This window comes from Pleurodeles waltl, chromosome 3_1 (assembly GCF_031143425.1).
Source record: "Pleurodeles waltl isolate 20211129_DDA chromosome 3_1, aPleWal1.hap1.20221129, whole genome shotgun sequence".
NCBI lineage: Eukaryota > Metazoa > Chordata > Amphibia > Caudata > Salamandridae > Pleurodeles > Pleurodeles waltl.
This window is the reverse complement of record NC_090440.1, coordinates 326,359,564-326,377,880: the sequence shown is the minus strand read 5'-3', so window position 1 is coordinate 326,377,880 and position 18,317 is coordinate 326,359,564. Positions and strand designations below refer to the sequence as shown.

Below are 18,317 nucleotides of genomic sequence, written 5' to 3'. Positions count from 1 at the left end.
AGCTGTGGTCCCCGCTGAGGACCACGGCCGATGCTGGAGACCCTACACCGTTGCAGCACCTCCGAATTCACACCACAGCATGAGTCTGTGAGTGCCATTTCCCTGACATCCAGGACCCCCAACTCCGCTCCAGCACCTTTAGCCCATGGTGTGATCGCGACACCGCAAATTCACCACCGCATGTCTTGACCTGTTGGATTCATCGACCCCTCCTGGATCGTAAGGAACAGACACCTTACCACAGACTCCATATCACCTCCCCTGCAACTGTATGAAACTGATGCCTCACCTCCCCTACTTCACAGTAAGGAACCGACGCCGCCATGGCTCCAGCAACGCCTCACCTCCCTGGTGCAAAGTCTTTGTTTCATTATTTTTCTAAGGTGTACTGTATCTGGGGGTCCGTGGGACTCTGTGACCTTTCCGCACTCCCTTGCAAGTGGCGTTGGACTGTTGGGAATGACTCCGTCAATGACATTGTGATAGTCCAACTTGGAGCTATGGTGTTTCTAAGCGCTATTTGACGTTTAATCTTTGAAAATGTATATCTTTGCTTGTGTTTGTCGTTTAGGTCTTCTTTTAGTCTGATAAATATTGGCTATTTTTCTAAACTGGTGTGAAATACCTTTGTGGTGTTTTCAGTGTGTGTGTGTGTTGTGTTGTGTTGTGTGTACACTCAAGTACTTTACATATTGCCTCTGAGATATGCCTGACTGCTGGCGCCAAGCTACCAAGGGGATGAACAGGTATTATCCTAGCTGTGCGGCTCCCTTGTCCTGACTAGAGTGAAGGTCCCTATTTGGACAGGGTGCAAACCACTGCCAACTAGACACTCCATGTGTATCATTACCACTTCATAACCACTTGCAGAAGCAAAAAGTATTGTCAACATAGTCTAATGTACATTGCAGTGAAATTTCAATACATTTGGTTCATCCATTTTGCCACTAAGTGAAATACAGGAGTCTGTGTGAAATGCACTGTAGTATTCTTCCTCCCCTCCTCCCCCCTGTTTTATGTCCATCCCCTTGACCAAAAACTGCCAAATGTTGAGTCATTCACCTATGTAACGGGTGTGATAGTTCTGCAAAGGTTCGCGAAAATTTGTCAAATGGGTGCAAAGTTATTAAGAGACAAAAAAATCCAAGGAATTTTTATCTCTGGGGACCCTACAGAGTGGCTACCTCCACTCTGTGATATATGTATCACAAGCCTTACTCGGAAACAATTGTGCACCCTACATTAAGTTTTGCATAGGGGTGTTGTGAAGCAATAAAAGATCCTGTACATGAGTTCACATATTTTGAAGTGCAGAATTAAGTTTCATTTCACAGTTCCATTCTACATCTTTACGTTTTTGGACACAGGAAGAGGAAGGGGTTTGCCCTGCCCATAATCAGCAAATTAGTGCTTTATGCTTGGATTTAGACCCAGATACCCAGATTCCAAAGTTAGCAATTCAGCCACTAAACCACGCCTACTATCGCATCATCTATATTTTTGCTGAAGCACTACGATCTTTTCGGTTTTATTCACTCGCATTAGGCTTACTATTTCTAACCACTGGGTATTCTTTAAGGTCACATACATGCAAACACATTAGGCCCGCCCTACACCTGCCACTGTACCCTCATGTACATAGCCTGCATTCTTGATACTGCCATCATACAATTCAGTCTCCAGTACATTCCACATGGTATCAGTAAAAATGCGGACTAGACTAAAGGAGCTGGAGAAATTGTACAAACAATGGAAGATTATTATCACAAATGAATGTCTAACTATGTCCCGGTAGTTGTACTTGCAATCGTTATATTCAAGTGTTTATTGTTATCTTGCAGATATCTAGGAGATGGTACTCGGTCCGTATCAGAGACTGATTACCTCAGCTCTCCAACTTATAGTACTAGTTACTGTAAATTATGTATACCGTAATCATTCATCAGCTTAATGTTGTTTAATGTCGTGTACATACAGTAGTGTTGAATGACTTTACATTTTTGCTTTTCTATCAAATTAATCTTTCTTCTAACAGATATCCCATCAGTTTTGGCCGAAACGGCTTTTAACTGCGACGACGGGTTTGGAGGTTTTGTTGTACATTGGCTGAATAATAAGGAACTGCATTTTACGTCATCAGTTGAAACATTTATGCATCATTTGAAAACAATTGCTGATCAGGAATTGGAAACCGTGGATATTGAAGAGGATGAAGATGGGTTGCATATGAGATTCGATAATGGTTAGTTTTCTGAGAGAACTATTTTTCAATCTTTTATTTAAACATTTATTTTAAAGTGCCTTTCATGTGCTTTCTATTTCACAATGATCATGTTAATGTATGTCTAATTTCTTGAACATGGGTCACTGTATTAAATAGTTCAGATCATCCCTGTGGTAGGAATTTTGGTTCAAAAAGCTTATGCTCTACCTGAGAGAAATGGAAATGGAAATGGGATATTAAGGGTGCTCAGAAATACGTCTGCATTTTATCAGCAGTAAAATTGTAAAGTTTTTAGATTGGAAGGAACGGGGACCAACTAAGTGAAGTCTAGAACTAAGAAGTGCATGCCCGCTTTGAGCAGTGTGGGTACACTTTCTAAACTTGGCCGACAGGTACGACTGCAGATTATTACGTTTTCTGCTCGGACTGTGAGGCCCAGTGAATGAAATTTCCATTTGCATGACGCTTTAAAACATAATGCTCAATGCTCAGAAGACCTAATCGATCTTCAGATGAAAGAGAAGTGCTGTTGTATCATTCTGAATGTTCCGAAATCTTACAAAAGGCATATCTTTGTGATTTCAGATTATTCAATATGCTGAATTGTGATTGTGCTTATTTAAAGATACTTTTAGTATGCTGTAGAGATGTCCTGTCATGGTGTGCCCTTCCATCAGAAAGCGAGTTGTTTTTATTTTGCATATTCACAGTATCTATTTTAACTCCTCTAATGAGAAGCAAGTAATGTGCATGTTACATTGTTACTAACATTCTTCTACCCAAAGTCCTCCGTGCCAGTGGGAGTGCCTTTTTGCAATTATTCTTTATTGGATCATGACGTTGTGAAGTTGTTGGCAAATTGATCAGGCATTTGTCTATCCTAAACGTTTTCCCTTATGGTGCCTAATGTTGGCCTCTTGACGTCCAGCCTGAAAGTCTTTCTCTGTCACTATAGTTGCACTTACTTTGGCCATGGCCGACCCAGTGATGCCTGGTGTTGGCCTGTTGTCATCACTCCCTGCTGTCTTCTTCTTGTTCTCTGTTTGAGCTTGCACTCTGTCTCTTGCGTTCCCCAGCTTCTCTTGTTTACCACTGATGACATGTAATGTTGTCTTTGCAAAAGTGTTGGATTTCTTATCTTCTTTTCTGTTAACCTCTGTCCTTCCAGACAGCCACTATGTTTCTTATCCTCCCCAGCTGTCCCTTGCTGCTGCCTGGCTCCTCTTCTACTGTTCCATTAGCATTACACATCAGGCGTTGCCTACTTCATGCTGTGATCTCCGGCTGTCCATGTTATCTCTTGATTCCCTCTGGACGTGTTAATGTGCCTCAGTCGCCAGTGTAAAGAAAGTGTTACCTCCAATAAGCCTCGTATAAAATGTAATTTATTCTTACTCTTCAACCTGCACCTCCAGGATCTAACTGTCAGGCCTGGTACTCTGACCGCTTACTTCAGAGCTTCCATTTTAGAATTGAACTCTGCAAGGCAAACTGACAGATAACACACCTACGTATGATTTTTAGTGACTCTGTACAGAACCCCACTCTGTAGTGGAAGTAGACTACTGATGGAGTGTTCCGTTTGAAAAAAAAAACCTGTGATCTGCCTATGAAGAGTGGACTAGAAGCAATTCTGAACCATACTCTGTATACCTAACTCCCTCAGAAGTTGTTGACTACCCTAGTTACCTTGAGAGCCAAGTATGGAGGGGCGTACTTTGCCCAGGTTTCGAGCATGGTAGAGAACCACAGGAAACCAGTTACAAATTATTTCAGCCACCATAGTTGTATCCTAGTAGTCCCTGTTTGCCATATGGGTCCCACCACCAGAACTAAAACCTAGCTGGTAGGATCCCAGAACATTGGGTTCATGAATGTGGTATAAAGTTGGATGAAAGTAATCTTTTGCTTTCCTGAGAAAAGGAAACCTAGAGAATGGTCTATGATTTCGTAGTTTGAAAGATCTAGAGCAGGTGTCCAAAGGGGAGGGATTTGTTCTGATATATAAACCTTTAATGGTTGTAGCATACGTTGTATAAGCATAAATTAATTAGTCAAAGTTAAAATGATGTTTGATAAGATTTGAAGGATAGAATCATCAAAGGAAATGGGTTTCACAGAGTAGAGAATCTGAAGTAGAAAGGTCATGTCAGTTTTTGGGGATTGGATGAGCAGGACATACCTTTAGAAAGAAGGAAAGGAAAGTCTGGCCTTATTTCATTTTCATTTTAAGTCCTCAAGAATCTTGGTCACATTGTGATTAAACAAATTGTCAATTTCTGATGTAAAATAAGAGAGAAAGAAAGGGTGGTGTGGTTTTAGGAGTGGGTTCCTGGAGAGCTCCAATGTTATGAAGAGAGCTTTGGGTTAAAAAGGGGAGTAATTTACTATGTAAATCTGTAGGAAGCTGGCTCTGTATATACTATATCAAAATGAGATATAGTGTGCAGAGTCCAGGGGTACCCCAGAGGCTTAACAAGGGCTAAAGTAAATGATACTATTGCTCTCTTTTGTGGTAGTGTGGTTGAGCAGTTAGGCTTATCAGAGGGTAGTGCAAAGCATTTGTTGTTCACACACGCAATGAATGAAGCACACACTCAGTGACTAACTCCAGGCCAATTGTTTTTATATAGCAAAAATTTATTTTGTTACTTTATTTCTAGAACCACAAGATTCAGTTTGCAGGTAAGTACATTTTCAAGTAAGTATCCAGCATATGCATCAATACCGCTTTGTTTCAATTTCACAAGTTAGATGGTTTTCAAGAAAGTAGCGAATATCTGTTTCAAAAGTTGAGGGGGAGCCTGAAATGCCTTTGGTTTCCTGACCGTTCCCTTCCGCAAGGATGGTCCTCCAGATTGAGGCTTGTAAGGCCTTGATAAGTCTTGGAGCATGGACTTCAGCTTGTGGCTCCCAAGATCTTTCCTCAGGACCTTAGCCCTTCCAGTCTATCAAATAGTATAGTTCTCATCAAATTTTCTTAGAATCCAGAATTCTTTTCACTACAAATTCTTTGCCATCTTCTGTTGTATAGACTTGGGTGGTGATTTCTCTTGGTAACCTGGCCAATTCTTCTTCAGCAAGGAAATATGAAACACTGGATTGAGTTTAAATTGAGAAGGTAATTGAAGCTTGTATGCCACTGAATTGATCTTCTTTTCAACTGTGTAAAGGACCAATAAAACGAGGCTGGAACTTTCGTTTCCCTTTTAGTCTTAAGTGTTTTGTGCTCAGCCCAAGCCTTATCTCCTGTCTAATAATCGTTTTCTACTCTTCTTTTTCTATCTATTTTTATTTTGCCCCTTCGACTGTGCCAGATTCTCAATAGCTGTCTCCTGAACTGTCTGTACATATTGTACCAACTCCTTTAATGCAGGAACAAAAATTTCTTTAGTGCTAATGGTGATATTTAGGTGTCTGCCATAGTTTAAGAAAAACAGGGTCGAACCAGTGGAAGTGTTCTTGGCATTATTGTGTGCAAACTCGGCTTCCCAAAGGAGATCTGGCCAATACCCTTCCTGATCTAAAAGGAAGAGTGTCAGATACTGTTCCAGTTCCTGATTAACTCTTGCTGATTGCCCATCCGTCTCTGGGTGATAACTAGTGGAGTATCTAGTTTCTATACTCAATCCTAGGGTGAAGGCTCTCCAAAAATAGGACAGGAATTGGGAACCTCTATCAGAAATTATGATCTAGGCACCCCATGGGCTCGGACTATATGGATGCTAAACAGTTGAGCCAACTCCTTAGCACTTGGTATGTGTTTTAATGCAATGAAATGGGCCATTTTAGAAAAGGTATCTACCATCACCAAGATAGAATTATATTGTTGACTGGAGGGTAAGTCAACAATTAAATCCATAGTAATGGTATGCCAAGGATAGGGGGGGATTGGTAATGGTTGTAATAGTCCCTTGGAGCTTGTCTGGTCAGCTTTCCCTATGCACAAATGCCACAATTAGCCACATAATGTTTGATATATTTTCCCAAAGCTCCATCATGGTACAGCAATTGGTTTAAAAATTCTCATGAAGAATCCTCACCCACGCATCTTTGTGTTTCTTCTGTGGTAAGTGTCTTTTTAATTTCTTCATCCATAGGTTCTCTCACCACTGTTCCCACTATCTTGGATTCCGGAATAATCTTTTTTTCTTCAATAAGCACCTTCTGTTCTTCTGTATTGACTCTTGGGAAGGCATCTGCTTTCCCATTTTTACTTCCAGGATGGTAGGTTATTACAAAGTTGTAATCCTCAATGTAGAGCGACCATCAAAGTTGTCTGGTAGCGAGAGTTCTTGCAGACTTTAAAAATGGTAAATTGTTATGGTCAGTAAACACTGATACTGTGTGTTTAGCTCCAAGCAAGTAGTGTCTTAGGGCCAGATGTAAGAAGGCTTTTGCGCCTCGCAAATAGCGAAAAACGCTGTTTGCGAGGCGCAAAAGCCCTTACACGATGCTGAAACACATTTTGCGAGTCGGTACCGACTTTCCTTTAAGGAAAACGGGTTGCAAAGAGAAAAAAAACCTGCTTTATTAAAAAAGCAGGGACGGACATGGTGGTCTGCTGTCTCCAGCAGGCCACCATCCCCGTGAGTGCCTAGACTCGCTATGGGGTCGCAAACTGCGACCCATCTCATGAGGTGGGTCTTTGCGACCCCATAGTGAGTCGCAGAAGGTGTCTGAGACACCTTTCTGCATCTTGGATTGCGAGTTGCAATTTACGAGTCGCTATGACTCGCAAATTGCAACTCGCAATCTGATACCTACCTACATCTGGCCCTTAATTCTTTGAAGGCGTCTTTTATGGCTAGTAACTCTTTCTCAGTTTATCGTGTAATTAACCTCAGCTGTTACAAAATTTGCGAGATCTGTAAGTCGCAGGATGCAGCTGCCGGACTCTTTGTGCTAAATATCCCCCTATTGTCAGATCGGAAGCATCCGTTTCCAGATAGAAGGGTTCTGAGGGGTCTGCATTAAGCAGGATGGGGGTGGTAGTAAAAGTCTTGTTTAAGGACTAAAAGGATTCCTCAGCTTCTTTTGACCAGATGAATGGAATTCCTTATCTTAACAACCTAGTGAGGGGAATAACTTTTTGTGGAAAATTCCTTGATGAACCTTCTGTAGAAATTGGCAAACCCAATAAAACTTTGGATTTCTTTCACGGATGTTGGGGGCGGTCATTCAATCACTGCCTTGATTTTCTGCTCATCCATTGTTGCACCTTCTGGGGATAGAATGAAACCTAGGAAATCAACTTTTTGGACATTGAAGACGCATTTCTCTAATTTCACATATAGGTAGTTTTCTCTTGAACATTGTAACACGCCTTTCACATGCTTCCTGGTGCTCTTTCTTTGATGCTGAGTAAATTAAACTATCATCAATGTAAACAATGTTGCATTTATAAAATCACTCAACACATCATTTATGAAATGCTGAAAGGCAGCAGGGGCATTGCAGAGACCATATGGCATGACCTGATACTCAAACTCTATACTTTGTCATGAAGGCAGTCTTCCATCCATCTCCTTTTCGGATTCGGATAAGGTGATAAGGCTCCTCTTAGATCCAGTTTCGTATATATTTGAGCACCTTTTCACCTGGTCCAAAAAGGACTGAAATTAATGGCAGAGGAATATCGTTTTTTTATGGTTATCCGGTTCAGAGCCTTGTAGTCGATATACGTTTTCAGATCTCCTTCCTCTTTCTTGGGTACAAAGAAAAGTGGGGAGAAACAGGAGATTGTGATGGACGAATAAATCAATTTTTTAGTTATTTATGAATATACTCTTTTAGATGTTAATTTAAATTTTCTGTTAAAGCATAGAGCTTACTGCAAGGGAGATTGGTCCCTGGTTCTATCTCTATTTTACAGTCAAATGACCGATGAGGGTGTCATTTCTCTGCCTCCACCTCATTGAACATGTTTTTGAATTGTTGATACTGGTCAGGAGTTTCACCAGTGTGTATCATACAAAAAGCAGCTCCAGCTTCACATAAACCGAGGGCTGGACTAGATTCTCTTGATGGAGAAGTCTCATGGAAACAATTTCTTTTACAATAATCTGATGCCATCTTTCCAGATCTTTCTTTCCAACTAATGGTTGGATTATGCTTTGTGAGCCATGGAAGTCCTAGGGTTATTTGGAACTGGGATGCATAATTTAAATTGAACTCTAGAATTTATTGATGTCTTTCTTTGAAAATGAGCTCTACTTACTCAGTATGAGTTTATAGTGCTGGAGGTGAGGTTTGTTCCATCCACAGGTCTTACAGCCTCACTTCTAGACTTCCGAATAGCCCTTAGACCGATCTTAGCAGCAAATTTCAGGTCACAAAATTTCCCCTTGGCGCCTGAATCTATCATTACTGACACGTTTGATAGGTTTCTCTCTCCAAATTTTAAGGTCAGAAATAACGGGAGATGTGGAACAGATGACTGTAAAGTATTGGCCAATTGATGGGTTTTTGGAGTTGTCTTTATTAGCAATCACGAATTCAACTCCTCCTATTGGTGGTGCAGCAAGATTTCCTTCGGTGATTGCTTCGGTTTCTTCAGACACATTTTCACAAAATGACCTCTAGCCCCACAATACAGACAAAGATTATTTATTCTCCTTTTCCTCCTTGGAAAGAGGTGCTCTGGTTGTGCCTATTTGCATGGGTTCCACTAATTGACCATTTTCTAGAGTTCTTAAATTTTCTATTCTCATTCAATCAACTCTGGGAACACTTGGGCGGAAATCTCTCTTCTCTTCTCTCTTCTCCTTTCAGTCTGCCTGTAATCAATTTCCAGAACCAAATCTATTAGTGCTGGCATTTCTGTGGGTTGGTTAGGAATTTGGGATAACGTGTCCTTGAGCTCATCCTTCAACCCTCTATAAAACAAGGCAGCCCTATTGTCTTCTGGCCAATCGGTCTCGATTATCAGCTTCTTGATCTGGGCTAGATAAGTCACCAGCTCCTTGTTACCCTGTCTCAATTCCAACAATTCATTGTCAGTAGCTTGCGCTCTCTCCCCAGGTACTGGGGGTGGTTCAGAAAGGACGGTCCATGCAAGAGTTGAGGACCTCACCTGGAGAGAATTATGGAAGCGGCGGTCTCTCAAGATGGCAGCCACAGGACTCTCGGATCTGGGACGCTTCTGGAGTTTCTTTCTGGACAGGGCTGCTGTACACAGGCGATCTTGGTCCTCAGGGGTGCAGGCAGTCCTCTTGAAGCTTTTAAGAGGTCTCCGGCCCTGCAGGATGCGTTGCTTTTGTTGTAGCAGGGCTTCAGAAGCTGGAGACAGGCCTGTAGGGCTGGGCCTAAGTTAGTTGGTGTCTTCAGTCTTCTGTGCTGGGGGTCAGCTTAGCAGTCATTCTTCTTTCTTCTTGTCATCTTATTGAGGTCACCAGGAATCTGACGAGCTAGGTTCAGGGGAGCCCTTAAATCCTGGATATAGGCGCGTTACAGTGGTCAGAGGGCAGTAGCCAATGGCTACTGTCCCTGAGGGTGACTACACCCTTCCGGTGTCCACTCCCCTTGGGGAGGGGGACACGGACGTACCCCTATTGGTCCCCGTCCTCCAAACCAAGATAGAGGATTTTGCAAAGAGAGCGGGGTCACTTCAGCTCTGGACCTCTTAGGGGTGGTCCCAGCTGAAGTGGTCACTCCTTGTTTTACCTAGCTTTCCCGTCAGACTTGCCACCAAAAGTGGGGCTTAGCCTGGAGGGCGGGCATCTCCACTAGATGGCGTGTCCTGGGGCACTGTAACAAGAGGCCTAAGCCTATGATGCTCACCGCCAGGTGTAAGAATTCCGGCAGGGGGAAGGTGTGAAGCACCTCCACCCAGCTCGGGCTTTGTTTCTGGTCACAGAGAGCACAAAGTCTCTCACCCCATGAGGTCAGAATCTTGTCTAGAAGTGGCAGGCAGGCATAGACCGGTCAGTCCTGCGCTAGACGTTTGGCTAAAATACAGGGGCCATTTCTAAGATGCACTGTGAGTACATTTTTCAATAAATCCAACACTGGCATCAGTGTGGGTTTATTGTGCTGAGAAGGTTGATACCAAACTTCCCAGACTTCACTGAAGCCATTATGGAGCTGTGGAGTTCCTAATGATAAATTCCCAGCCCGTACACTCAGTATGGCCACACTGCACTTACAATGTCTAAGAATGGACTTAGACAATTTAGGGGCATATTGCTTGTGCAACTATGCTCTCATCTGTGGTATAGTACACCCTGTCTTAGGTCTGTAAGGCCTGCTAGAGGGATGACTTACCTATGCCACAGGCAGTGGTTTGTGGGCATGGCACCCTGAGAGGGGTGCCATATAGAGTTTCTCTTTTTCTCCCCGCCAGCACACACAAGCTTTAATGGCAGCCTGCATGGGCTTGGTGAGGGCCCCCCCACGGTGGCATAATACATGGTGCAGCCCTTAGACATGTTTCAGATCTGAAAGGGAACTGCAAAAGACCTGCAGTGGTGGCTAAAGAATCACAATAGGGTCAGAGGCAGTCTTCTCTCCCTTCCTCCTCCAGATTTCACAGTGGTGATAGATGAGTCACTCCTGAGATGGGGTGGCCATCAGGGAGAGGCAGAGATCAGAGGGTTCTGGTCTCTTGCAGAATCCGGACTCCACATCAACTTGCTAGATCTACCCGTAATCAGATTGGCATTAAAAGCATTTCTTCCGGCTGTCAAGGGGAAGATAGGGCAGGTGTTCAGACAACACCACTGCCATGTGGTACTGCAACAGGCAAGGTGGGATGGGATAGTGGACCCTTTGTCAAGAGGCCCTACGTCTCTGGACATGGCTGGAATAGTAGGGCATAACCCTGGTGGTTCAACACCTGGCAGGTTCCCTAAATGCCAGGATGGACAGACTGAGACGCCTATGCTTAGCGGATCACAAGTGGTGTCTCCATTGAGAGGTGGTGCAAGGACCCTTTCAGCGGGGGGAGAGCCTTTGTTCGATCAGTTTGCCTCTGAAGAGTATGCAGAATGTCAACAGTATTGTGTGTTGGAGTTTCAAGTCTGCAGTTTCTTGCCAATGCTTTTTGTCTTGAGTGGAGTTCAGGCCCTCCTGTATGCCTTTACACCCATGCCACTTAAGCTCCGAGTTCTTAAGGGGGCCAAGTCACCCATGTGGCTCTGGACTGGGCACGGAGAGTCTGGTATCCTGAGCTTCTGAAAATGAGCATCGATCCTCCTACCAGGGTTCCCCTTCAGGAGAATATTTTGTTGCAGTAGCAGGTTAGGGTCCTCCACCAGAACCTGTCAAATCTCTGTCTCATTGCGTGGAGATTGAGTGCCAACAGTTGATAGATTTTGACCTTCCTCCTAAAGTCTGTAACATTATTCTGGCAGCCAGGCGTCCCTCCACCAAGACGGTATACATCTGCCAATAGCAAAAATGTGTAAAATATTGTACTTAAAAGCCTATAAATCCTCTTTCTCTCTGATATTCTTCTCTTTATCCATACCCTTGCCTAGATGGGTTCTACTCTGGGCACTCTTAAGGGCTATCTTTCTGCACTTTCCGCTTTCCTGCGACTGCCTAACCAACCCTTCTCAAAGGACTTGTACGTATGTTTCTCCCTTCGCCCTTTATCATGTCTCAGTGGGATCTAAACTTAGATCTCACCTACCCTATGTGTGTTCCCTTTGTGCCAATGCACAATTGTCGCCTCAGGCTGCTTACTGTCATGGCAGCTTTTCTAGTGCCAATAACGTCTGCCCGGAGGCTAAGTAAGGGGCAGGCTTTATCATCCAAGTCTCTTTATCTCTCTGTGTTCCCAGACACCAGGGCTGCTTTCCTGCTGAAAGTGGTGGCCCCATTTCATTTGGGACAGCCTGGTACCCTGCCCACCTTTTATTCTCCTCTACATCCTTCTATAAAGAGGAGCAACTCCACCATTTGGACCCAAAAAGAGCATTGTTGTTCTACCTTGACTGCACAAAAGAGTTCCGGGTGGACAACCAACTTATCGCAGGTTATGAAGAAGCTAAAAAAGGTCGGGCAGTACAGAAACTAACCATTTCTCACTGGATTGTTCTGTGTATCAAGATCTGGTATGCCTTGGCTAAAAAGCAGCCTCCTGAGGACTTACAGACCCACTCTACGATGGAAAGAGCTGCGACCATGGTGTTAGCATTAGGCGTCCCAGTCCTGGACATCTGTCAGGCAGCAATGTGGGTATCACTGCACACGTTTTACAAACACTACTGCCTGGACAGTGAGGTCTGCAGGGATTGCCATTTTGCCCATTTGGTCCTGCAGGACTTTAGTATAGAATATTTGTTTACGGCCCACAGCCAGGATGGTATGGCTTGGGTATCTATTCAAAGGTAAGGAATCTGCAGCTAGAAGTCTCTATCAGATGACCATGTTACCTTTGGTAACGCATTATCTGGTAGAGACTATGGGGGTCATTACAACCTCGGCGGTCTTGCAAAAAGACCGCCGAGGCTGCGGGAGACAGAATACCGCCATTGCCGGCGGTATTCCTGGCTCCCTATTATGACATATCCGCTGGGCCACCGGACGGTAACAGTGTTACCGTCCGCTGGCCCAGTGGAAATGTCACATCAACATTGATGCCGGCTCGTAATAGAGCCGGCGGCAATGCTAATGTGCAGCGGGTGCAGTAGCACCCGTCGCGCATTTCACTGCCCGAAATTCGGGCAGTGAAATGCGCGACGGGGCTATGCCTGGGGGCCCCTGCACTGCCCATGCCAAGTGCATGGGCAGTGCAGGGGCCCCCAGGGGCACCCCAAGTCTCCTTACCGCCAGCCTTTCCATGGCGGTCGGGGACTCATAATCCCCAGGGCAGCGGTGCTTGCACCGCTGCCCTGGGGATTATGACCACCAGGCGGAAGCCTGGCGGTATGTTGGAGGGGCCGGCGGTATGGCCGTGGCTATTGCGCCACGGTCATAATTGCTGGCGGAACACCGCCAGCCTGTTGACGGTGTTACCGCCACCTTACCGCCGGTCGCCAGGGTCGTATATCTAGCGGCAGATTCCTTACAGCCACCCATGCCTCCCCACTCTGCAAACAGGTTTCTAGGGTTAAGGTTAAGCCCACTCAGAGCCCTAGTTTGGACACACATTTGTCAGTTCAGGTCATGGCTCTGTGCTTCTGGTGTGGAAAGTCGTGAAAAGAAACTGACGTCCGCATGCCTAGGTGGCATCTACATAGTTGACTGCAATGTCACATCCAGCGCCAATGGTGCTGACGACGCAACGCTGAATCGAACTAAGCCGTCCAATGGCGCTCACGCAAAAATCATCCGGATCTAGTCTGACGTCTGGGAAATTCAAAGGTAAGGAATCTGCAGCTAGATATAGGGCCTCATTATGACCCTGGCGGGCGGCGGAGGCCGCCCGCCAGGATCCCGCCCTCCAAATTACCGCGCCGCGGTCAAAAGACCGCGGCGGGTATTACGAGTTTTCCCCTGGGCTGGCGGGCGGTTCCAGTAAAACCGCCCGCCAGCCCAGGGGAAAACGACCTTCCCACGAGGATGCCGGCTCGTAATCGAGCCGGCGGAGTGGGAAGGTGCGACGGGTGCAGTGGCACCCGTCGCGTATTTCAGTGTCTGCAAGGCAGACACTGAAATACTTTTCGGGGCCCTCTTACGGGGGCCCCTGCCGTGCCCATGCCATTGGCATGGGCACGGCAGGGGCCCCCAGGGGCCCCGCGACCCCCCCCTACCGCCATCCTGTTCATGGCGGCTTTCCCGCCATGAACTGGATGGCGGTAGGGGGGGTCAGAATCCTCATGGCTGCGGAGCGCGCTCCGCAGCCATGGAGGATTCCAAAGAGCAGCGGAAAGTCAGCGGGAGACCGCTGACTTTCCGCTTCTGACCGCGGCTGAACCGCCGCGGTCAGAATGCTCATTGGAGCACCGCCAGCCTGTTGGCGGTGCTCCCGTGGTCGGTGGCCCTGGCGGCCACCGGCCGCCAGGGTCAGAATGACCCTCATAGTCTCTACCGTATGAGTTACCAAAGGTAAGTGACTTGTTCTTTAGAGGGCTCTTCCTTGCCATGCAGTCCACAGAATACAAGCCATCTTCATTAATTCAGACTGTAATGCCCAAAGTGGACTCTCAGATCCAGAATAACTCAATTGCTGATAATACCACTTATTAAAAAGAAAAAAGTTAATTCTATGAGTCATCTTTCTCTTTTTAGACTTGTTAGCTCTCGTACCGTCTCCAGGATACGATAAGGAAAATCACACCTACTTTGAGTTAAGAAGTGCTATGAAGTCATGGTTGTTTACTGAAATACAACACTACCTGGACTATATTCTGAAGAGCAGTAGGTCGACATTAGGAAGCTGCAGTCCTATCTCTCACGTTCATTCCGCTTTACTCCTTTCATAATTCTGAATGGTGAAATGACTCCCCTCTACATGCATAAGCTTACACCATGGTTCCACTACAGCGCCTAACCTCATGCAACTCATACCAAATGACCCTTATAGACCTAATTATAATCAAAACATTTTCACTCATGCACTTTGAAAGGCATCCAGCAACATGATGCAAATTCCACATCAATAATCTTTGGGGACAAAGTACACTATAAGTAATACAAATGGAGTAGCTGCTTACTCGACTTATAAGGTGTAAGAAAGCACTACACAAATCCCAAAACAATATTTTTGTGGTAATTGTATATATTAAGATATATGCATATGCTGGGTGTTGGGACAGAGAAGAGGCCACAGCATTGTGCTGGAGCTATTACACCCCTGTCTAGCAATCGTCATAGCAAGCTGTATCTTTTCGACCCTTACCTTGGAATACATGACAATCGTGTGTGCACTGGAGGTCATTTCCCGACATGGATTGTGACACAGATCTTAGCTCTGTGGTCTAGAGGGACCCACCAGGGCCTCACTCCTTCTCAAACGTGACTACCCTCATCTCACTTGGCTATAGAGAATTGACATTGGTGAGATTGACATGATTCTGGAAGCAGTGCACGCCTTTTTACACCAGCACCTGCTAAATGTTTTTGTTTATGAACTTCGTCTGCCAGTCTCTTGCAACGGAGCCCTTCACTCATCCATGTGGAACATGGATGTCATGTGCATGCATTACTGTGTGTACAGGCCTAGTGAGCAAATGTAGACAGCAGGTCTTTCCACCACCTGCCTTGCCCCCAATCCTGCTCCCAAAAAACCATGCCAGAGATACTTTGTAGAGGGTCGGATAGAGTAGTGTTAAGGAGAATAGATAGAAGCTATGGTGTTTTCCCTCTGCCCTTTCCTGGCTCATTGCTCTCTTGAAGGGCTACTCCTATAGTTTAACAGGTAGTAAAGTAGGCCAGTATCCCTTGCTTTTGTGCCCTTGTTTTGGGATGCTCCTCGTGTGAGACTCCCAGCTGTAGCCCACCGTACCACCCACAACTTGTGACAAAGACTTTTGACCAATCTGAGTTAGAATACACAACCACTGTCTCCAACTTTCTTATAAAGATGAGACCGATACTTCTAGCAAGGATGCCAACATTTCTTTTCTGTCACCATGCCAGTATGGTCAAGAAACTGTTTGAGCTTCAGTTTTGTATAGTATACATCACCAGTTGCCCTTGACATTTTCAGGACTAGTTACCTGGGGAACTTAACTTGAAGTTCCAAGTGGAGCTGCCTGAATTCTTCTTTGAGGGGAGAGTTAAGTATTTGCTCAAGATGTAAGATGTCCACTGTGTGGCCTTGAGAGATTTGTGCTACTATACGAGGGCAAATTACAAGGGGCCCTTAGATGCCTCTGCAGTATGACCCAGTTGCATATTAATTAGGATTGAAGTTCCTTGGAATCTTAAGTAACCCAATATCTCTCAAGTACCTCAAAGATCCACAAAGCTGCAAGAAATCACCAGAGTGCAATGAAGTGAGTCGATGTAAAAAAAAAAAAAGTCAAAAAAAAAAACTGTCCACCGTACACAGTATGCACATAAGACAAACCAAAGTATTATTATGAAAAAGATAATACCCGGAACTCAGTACTCATTTGGGTTGGGCACCTAGCTGTTTGAGGTCGAGGTGTGTTTCTGGGACTGAGGAAGATTATCTAGCCACAGAAAGCACTGCTACGTGAGCACCACAATCTCCTCAACGTTTCCCTAACTAGTGCTGTCTCCATCTGATGTCTGCGCAGCACTGCAGATCCTATCCGCTCCCCATCCTGCTGAGCTGGGATGAGTTTCCTGCAGGCCTCAAGCAGCAGGCAGTCCTCTGGTAAAAGCAGGACCATCCTCTGGTAGCAGCAGGGCGGTCTAAGAAATACAAGGCAGTTCTCTTCAGGTCCAGGAGTAGACTGAAAAGTTGATCTTTGGATCTAATATTTATACCTGTCCCAGTCTTTGAAGTGGGACAGGTGTCCTGGCTATCCTCCTGCCTCCCCCTTCCCAGACTCCAAGAGGTCTAGGGTGGCAATAGGCTGGTGTGTAGTTACTTTGTGACTGTGCTGGAGACAGCCCTTTGAAATGTAAGTGGGGCAGGAAGCAGCTCCGCTCCACCCATTCTGGCAGGATGCCCTGCCCATCCTGCTAGCAATTAGTCCCCCTTTGTCTCACTGTCTGGGAAGAATACACAAAGTCCAGCTGTTCAGCCATGTGACCCAGGACACAGGCTGCAGGCACCAGACGGTTAGGACAAGGAAATGCCAAGTTTCTCAAATTGGCATTTTCAAAATTGTGAATTGAAATCAGACTTTACCATTAAAGATGATTTTAAATTGCAGTTCTTTTGAGACCAAGCATGCTATTTATACCTGTTACCAATCATAAGTTAGCACGTATTAAATGTAATAAGGTAAACTAATGTTATCTTATGTGAGATGTAGACCTCACAGTTGTGGAAAAACAAATGTAGTAGCTTTTCACTACCAGGACATGTGAAACTCAAAAACATGTTGCACCTTTATAATGTAATGCACCCTGCCCTATGGGCTGTTTAAGACCTACCTTAGGAGTGACTTCTATGTATTACGAAGGGAGGTTTAGGCCTGACAAAAGGGTTATTTGGAATTGGCAGTTTAAAACTGCACACAAGCTGCAATGGCAGATCTGAGACACGTTTAAAGGGCAACTTAAGTAGGTGGCACATTAAGTGCTGCAGGCCCGATAAAATTTAAATGACAGGCCCTGTGTATATGTAGTCCTACCTTACGAGGGACTTATGAGTACATTAAATGTGCTAATTGGGTGTAAGCCAATTTAACCATGTTTAAAGGAGTGAACACAAAATACTTTCTCACTAGTTATCAGTGGTAAAGTGCTAGAGTCCTAAAGCCAGCAAAACTGAGTTTTAGCAGACAGAAGGGGACATGGCAAAAAGTTTGAGAAACACCACACCAAAGGCTGTCAGGTCTAACTCTCCCACTTGTAATCCCGATGAACAGACTTGGCATGAGTACGATGGTGACTGTACAGAGAATTATGGATTTTATTCAGTTTACTCAGCTTACAGTATAAAAGCCACAGCAGTTGTATGGAGTACTGCTTAAAGTGTAGGCGGATGGATCCTGTTTATATGGTGGAGACCGTGTAAACTCTGTTGAGCAGTCAGGCGTGTCTCCCAGTTGTAGCCCAAATTCTGCAGAGAACACCTGCCAGATCACAGGTAATGACAGCATAGATGGAAAAAAATCTGCTCAAGGCTAAACCTATAAGCATGTTCTATAGGTTGGAATGTGCAATATAACTCAACTTAAATTAGCTACAGACAGGGACCATAATGTGCACGCATAATACTTTTGGTAAATAATATGAATGTGTTGCTAGACAAACCTCCTACAAAAAAATGCAATAATATCTCAAAGAGGATTACAATATGAAGAGATTTCATATGAAATTGAGGTAAGAAGATGGCTTTATCCATAATGAAGTGCTCTTTAAATCTGCATCAACTGCCTTCCCTCACACACCAACATTCTAACATTTTAAGGCTAGCTTTATGTCAACATTCTAATTAAAAATTTTGGGGAATACATTATGAGGAAAGCATAGGGGTGAACAGGGAAGAGGGGGGAATATACCATTTAGGTAGATTACAACACATCTCCATTTATCAGAAATATAAAAGTTAACCTTTAAT

General features: G+C 44.8%; 1 protein-coding gene across 2 annotated transcripts in view; it reads left to right on the top strand.

Moving 5' to 3' along the window:
* The window catches only part of DMXL2 (Dmx like 2), a 1,615,381-nt gene that overhangs the window by 229,233 nt on the left and 1,367,831 nt on the right, over positions 1–18,317 (top strand). For both annotated transcript variants that reach the window (XM_069222485.1, XM_069222484.1), the window contains exon 10: positions 2,036–2,242. In XM_069222485.1, coding sequence (XP_069078586.1) covers positions 2,036–2,242 — 207 coding nt within the window. The remainder of the gene's footprint in view (positions 1–2,035; positions 2,243–18,317) is intronic.